General features: G+C 45.2%; 1 protein-coding gene across 1 annotated transcript in view; it reads right to left on the reverse strand.

The window, feature by feature from the left end:
- LOC112425803 (nitric oxide synthase, inducible-like) overlaps positions 1-5,721 on the reverse strand; it is a 45,929-nt gene extending 40,208 nt beyond the window's left edge. Inside the window, 2 exon segments of the mRNA XM_071081905.1 lie at positions 4,385-4,465; positions 5,677-5,721. Coding sequence (XP_070938006.1) covers positions 4,385-4,465; positions 5,677-5,721 — 126 coding nt within the window.
- Positions 5,722-6,000: the final 279 nt, after the last annotated feature.

The raw sequence follows: 6,000 nt of genomic DNA on the forward strand, positions 1-6,000 counted from the left end.
TTTAGGATCCCTCCTTAGACTAGCAGGTCTAACAAAGGCTATTCCCAAAGCTATTATATGGGGAGTCTCAGAAATTATAGACTCCAAAATAGGGGAGATATCCTTTCTATTTATATCGTGAGAAGTGAGGACAAAAGGAGTCACTCTTCCAACCCTGGAGATCTCTTCCCTCCTTCAGGGTACAGCCCTTTACTCAATTTTGAGGCATATCATCTTATAGGACAAGGATAAGGTCCCCATACCAACAGGGGAAAACACTAAGGACTCCAACTAACAGGTTTTCAAGAATGCTTTGGTAAGGGCCACTAAATCTGACCTTCTTTGGTCCTCTTTGTGGTCTAAGAGGAAAGACAGTGTTTCTGCTGCTGCTTCAGTGAGCACAACTGTTTTGAACAGCAGGGTCCAGGGACCATTGTGGGTTCTTGGGCAGGGAAAAAAACAGACCAAAACTGTGGGTGGTTTTTTCTTTCATATGGGAAACACTCAGGCATCAACAAGCTCACCCTTGACATGCATCCTAAACCATTAGACCAATTTCACCTGCAAACCTTGAAACAGAAGTGGCTTATCTTTTTCTGCACTATGGCCTGGCCCCAATGTTCTCTCTCTGATGGAGAAAAATGGCCACCTGAGGGAAGTATAAATTACAATACTATCCTGCAGCTTGATCTCTTCTGTAAGAGGGAAGGCAAATGGAGTGAAAAAGCTTACGTCCAAGCTTTCTTTTTATTGAAGGATAATCCACAACTATGCAAAGCTTCCAATTTACATTCCACAAGAGAACATCTCAGCTCACCTCCATATCCTAGCCTCCCTACAGCTCCTCTTCCTATTAATGATAACCCTACTCTAATCTCCCCCACCCAGAAGGAAACAAGCAAAGAAATCTCCAAGGGACCACAAAATGCCCCAGGCTATTGGTTATGCCCCGTTCAAGCTGTGGAGGGGAGGAGGGGGAATTTGAGCTGACCCAGGTACATGTCCCCTTCTCCCTCTCTGATTTAAAGCAGATCAAGGTAGACCTGGGAAAGTTTGCAGATGATCCTGTTAGGTATATAGATGTCTTACAGGGTCTAGAGCAAATTTCAACCTCACTTGGAGAGATGTCATGCTATTGTTAGATCAAACCCTGGCCTTTAATGAAAAGAATGCGGCTTTAGCTGCAGCCTGAGAGTTTGGAGATACCTGGTGTCTTAGTCAAGTAAATGAAAGAATGACAGCCAAAGAAAGGGACAAATTCCCTACTGGTCAGCAAGCCATCCCCAGTATGGAGCCCCACAGGGACCTAGACTCAGACCACGAGGACTGGAGTTGCAAACATCTGTTGACCTGTATTCTAGAAGGACTAAGAAGAGTTAAGAAAAAGCCCATGAAATATTCAATAACATCCACCACAATTCAGGGAAAGGAAGAACATCCTACCATCTTCCTCAAACAGCCATAGGAGGCCTTAAGAAAATATACTCCCCTGTCACCTGACTCCCGTAAGGTTTAATTGATCCTAAAAGATAAGTTTATTACTCAATCAGCTACAGATATCAGGAGAAAGCTCCAAAAGACAGCCCTGGGCCCTGAACAAAATTTGGAGGCATTATTAAACCTAGCAACCTCAGTGTTCTATAACAGGGACCAAGAGGAACAGTCCGAAAAGGAAAAGCGAGATAAGAGAAAGGCTGCAGCCTTAGTCATGGCCCTCAGACAAACAAACTTTGGTGGTTCAGAGAGGACAGAAAATGGAGCAGGCCAATTACTAGTAGGGCTTGTTATCAGTGTGGCTTGCAAAGACACCTTCAAAAAGATTGTCCAGTGAGAAACAAGCCACCCCATCGTCCATGTCCACTATGCCAAGGCAATCACTGGAAGGTGCACTGTCGCAGAGGACAAAGCTTCTCTGGACCAGCAGCCCCCAACCAGATGAGGCAACAACAGTACTGAGGGTGCCTGGGGAAAGCGCCAGCTCATGTCGTCACTCTCACCGAGCCCCAGGTAAGTTTAACCATTGAGAACCAGGAAATTGACTTCCTCCTGGATACTGGCACAGCTTTCTCAGTGTTAATCTCCTGCCTCAGATGGCTATCCCCAAGGTCCGTTACCATCCGAGGAATCCTGGGGCAGCCTGTAACCAGGTATTTCTCCCATCTCCTCAGTTGTAATTGGGGGACTTAGCTCTTTTCACATCCCTTTCTTGTTATGCCTGGAAGTCCCACACCCTTATTATGGAGCGATGTATTAGCCAAAGCTGGAGCTATTATTATATGAATATGGGGAACAAGTTACCCTTTTGTTGTCCCATACTTGAGGAGGGAATCAACCCTGAAGTCTGGGCATTGGAAGGACAATTTGGAAGGACAAAAATCGCCCACCCAGTCCAAATCAGGCTAAAAGACCCCACCACTTTTCCTTATCAAAGGCAATATCCCTTAAGGCCAGAAGCTCGTAAAGGATTACAGGTTATTGTTAGATATTTAAAGTTCAAGGCTTAGTAAGAAAATCCAGCAGTACCTGCAACACCCTAATTCTAGGAGTACAAATACTGAATGGTCAGTGGAGACCAGTGCAAGATCTTAGACTGGTCAATGAGGCAGTAATTCCTCTATATCCAGTTGTACCCAACCCCTATAGCCTGCTGTCTCAAATATCAGAGGAGGCAGAATGGTTCACTGTTCTGGACCTCAAGGATGCCTTCTTCTGCATTCCCCTGCACTCTGACTCCCAGTTTCTCTTTGTCTTTGAGGATCCCAGACCAGGCATCCCCTCAAGTGGATGGTTGTGCCCTAACGGTTTAGGGATAGCCCTCATCTGTTTGGCCAGGCACTGGTCCAAGATCTAGGCACTTCTCAAGTCCAGGCTCTCTGGTCCTTCAGTATGTGGATGATTTACTTTTGGCTACCAGTTCAGAAGCCTCATGCCAGCAGGCTACTCTAGATCTCTTCAACTTTCTAGCTAATAAAGGGTACAAGGCATCTAAATTGAAGGTCCAGCTCTGCCTACAAAACGTCAAATATCTAGGCCAAATCTTAACCAGAGGAACAAGGGCCCTCAGTCAATAATGAATACAGTCTATACTGGTTTGTCCTCACCCTAAGACATTAAAACAGTTGTGGGGGTTCCTTGGGATCACTGGCTTTTGCCAACTGTGGATCCCCAGATATAGCAAGATGGCCAGGCCACTCTATACTCTAATCAAGGAGACCCAGAGTGCAAATACTCACCTAGTAGAATGGGAACCAGTGGCAGAAACAGCCTTCAAAATCTTAAAGCAGGCCCTAGTACAAGCTCCAGCCTTAAGCCTTTCCACAGGACAAAACTTCTCTTTATCTGTCACAGAGAGAGCAGGAATAGCTCTTGGAGTCCTTACTCTGACTCGTGGGACAATCCCACAACCAGTGGCATGCCTAAGTAAGGAAATTGATGTAGTAGCAAAAGGCTGGCTTCACTGTGGGTATGTAAATGGCATACTAGGTGCCAAAGGAAGTTTATGGCTATCAGACAGCTTAGGAGATATCTAAGCTAAGTAGTAGCTTAGATACCAGGTGCTACTTCCTGAGGGACTGGTGCTTCAAATACTTACATGTGCAGCCCTCAACCCTGCTACTTTTCTCCCAGAGGAAGGGGAACCAAACAAGCATGACTGCCAACAAATTGTAGCCCAGACTTATGCCGCCAGAGAGGATCTCTTAGAAGTCCCCTTAGCTAATCCTGACCTTAACCTGTATACTGATGGAAGTTCATTTGTGGAGAATGGGATATGAAGGGCAGGTTATGCCATAGTTAATGATGTAACAATACTTGAAAGTAAGCCTCTTCCCCCACTAGTGGCACTTACCCAGACCTTAGAACTGGGAAAGGAAAAAAGAATAAATGTGTATACAGATAGCAAGTATGCTTATCTAATCCTACATGCCCATGCTGCAATATGGAAAGAAAGGGAGTTCCTAACCTCTGGGGGAAGCCCTATTAAATACCACAAAGAAATCATGGAGTTACATTGCACACAGTGCAGAAACACAAGGAGGTGGCAGTCTTACACAGCTGAAGCCATCAAAAAGGTAAAGGAGAAAAGGCAGAAGGAAACCGTCGGGCAGACACTGATGGCAAAATTGCTGCCACGTAGAACCTCCCATTAGAAATACCTATGGAAGGACCCTTGGTATGGAACAACCCTCTACAAGAGATGAAGCCCCAATATTCCCTGGCCGAAACAGAATGGGAACTTTCACAGGGGTATACTTTTCTCCCCTCGGGGTGATTAACAACAGAAGAGGGAAAGATACTCACATCTGAAGTCAGCCAATGGGAAATACTTGAGATCCTCCACCAAACTTTTCATATGGGTATTGAGAGCACCCATTAAATGGCCAAATTCCTATTTACAGGGCCAAACCTCCTCCGGACCATCTGACAAGTAGTCAAAGCCTGTGAAGTGTGCCAAAGGAATAATCCCTTGGTCCATCATAAGGCCCCTCTGGGGGAACAAAGAATAGGGCACTATCCTGGAGAGGACTGGCAGTTAGACTTCACCCATATGCCTAAGTCAAAGAGATTTCAATACTTGTTGGTCTGTGTTGATACCTTTACAAATTGGATAGAAGCCTTCCCTTGCAAGGCAGAGAAGGCTCAGGAAGTGGTTAAAGTCCTAATTCATGAAATAATTCCTAGATTTGGGATTCCCCAAAGTTTACAAAGTGACAATGGTCCGACTTTTAAAGCCACGGTAACTCAGGGAATTTAATGGTCAAGTCTCTCCCGTTTACCTCCTCATCTATGGATTCCTTGTGGTAAGGACCACACTCAGTAATTGTCTCTACCCCCACTGCAGTTAAGGTGGCAGGAGTGGAATCTTGGATTCACCATACCCGAGTTAAACTTTGGACACCCCCTGAGGAACCTGCGGGACACTCAGCTCAGGTCCCAATATCAGCCAGACCAGCCTCAAAACACCTGTGAACCATTGGAGGACGTGTGTCTCCTATTTCGGAAGGAAACATCCCAGACTAAAAAGGCTCCTACAGCTGATCCTGGGGAAAAACCCCTTCCTACTTAAAAAAAGATAAGTGAAAACCTACATAAATCTTTAACACCTCACCTTGTCCCTTTAATGGAATTCTTTTACTGTTTCATCACATTATTAAGCGGCATACTAACCACACTCTTTTCAGTAGGACTATATACTGTAGCTCCTGCAGGAACAAAACTCCTAGTCACATCAACCTTTTTTTCTATCATCCTTTCTTCTGAGAGAAATTTTCTCCTCCTTTAACTCAGACTAGATAAAATGATCTCATCTTCCAGGGCACTCTCTTTACCTTCCGGCTTACTCTTTGCCTATCTATCCCTCCTGCTTCCTTGGATACCCCACATAGTCACCCCTCCCCTTCCACTAGCTCCTAAATACCTCTAAAAGACTCTCAACTTAACCCTCTCTCTGTTAAACCAGTCCAATCCTTCCCTGGCAAGTGACTGTTGGCTTTGTGTCTCTCTATCAGCTACTGCTTACATTGCCACTCTCGTTCCCTCAAAAAAAACTGGTTCTTCACAAACTTAACCTACCACTCCCATTATGAAGGAAAAGACCCTTTCCAGCTTCTAAATACACAATCAGTAGCCAACTTACCCATCTCTGATAGGACCAAAAATACCCTAACAGGACACGTAATCCAGCTTTTACTCTCTTACATTTCCAAATTCACCTATTACATGGGCAATGAAAAGCCCATACATGGCCCCGTAATCACGAATATCATCCTAACTTTCCAAGTCCCTTTATGCATCCAACACAACCTGTTATCAGGCCTGCCCCTGGGACCCCTACTATCCCATCAGTGTAATCACACCCTACAACTTCAAGCCCCAACTGATCATAGTAACTTCTGAGTCACCCAAACAGCTCCATTCAGACAGCTTGTCCGCATCTCGGGGCCCCCAAAATCATCACCCCCTTTCCTGCTTAACAAACAGTCCGGGTTTTGTAATGGCAAGCAGACTCCCTGCATGACCATT

The sequence above is a fragment of the Macaca nemestrina genome, chromosome 17 (genome assembly GCF_043159975.1).
Source record: "Macaca nemestrina isolate mMacNem1 chromosome 17, mMacNem.hap1, whole genome shotgun sequence".
Classification (NCBI taxonomy): domain Eukaryota; kingdom Metazoa; phylum Chordata; class Mammalia; order Primates; family Cercopithecidae; genus Macaca; species Macaca nemestrina.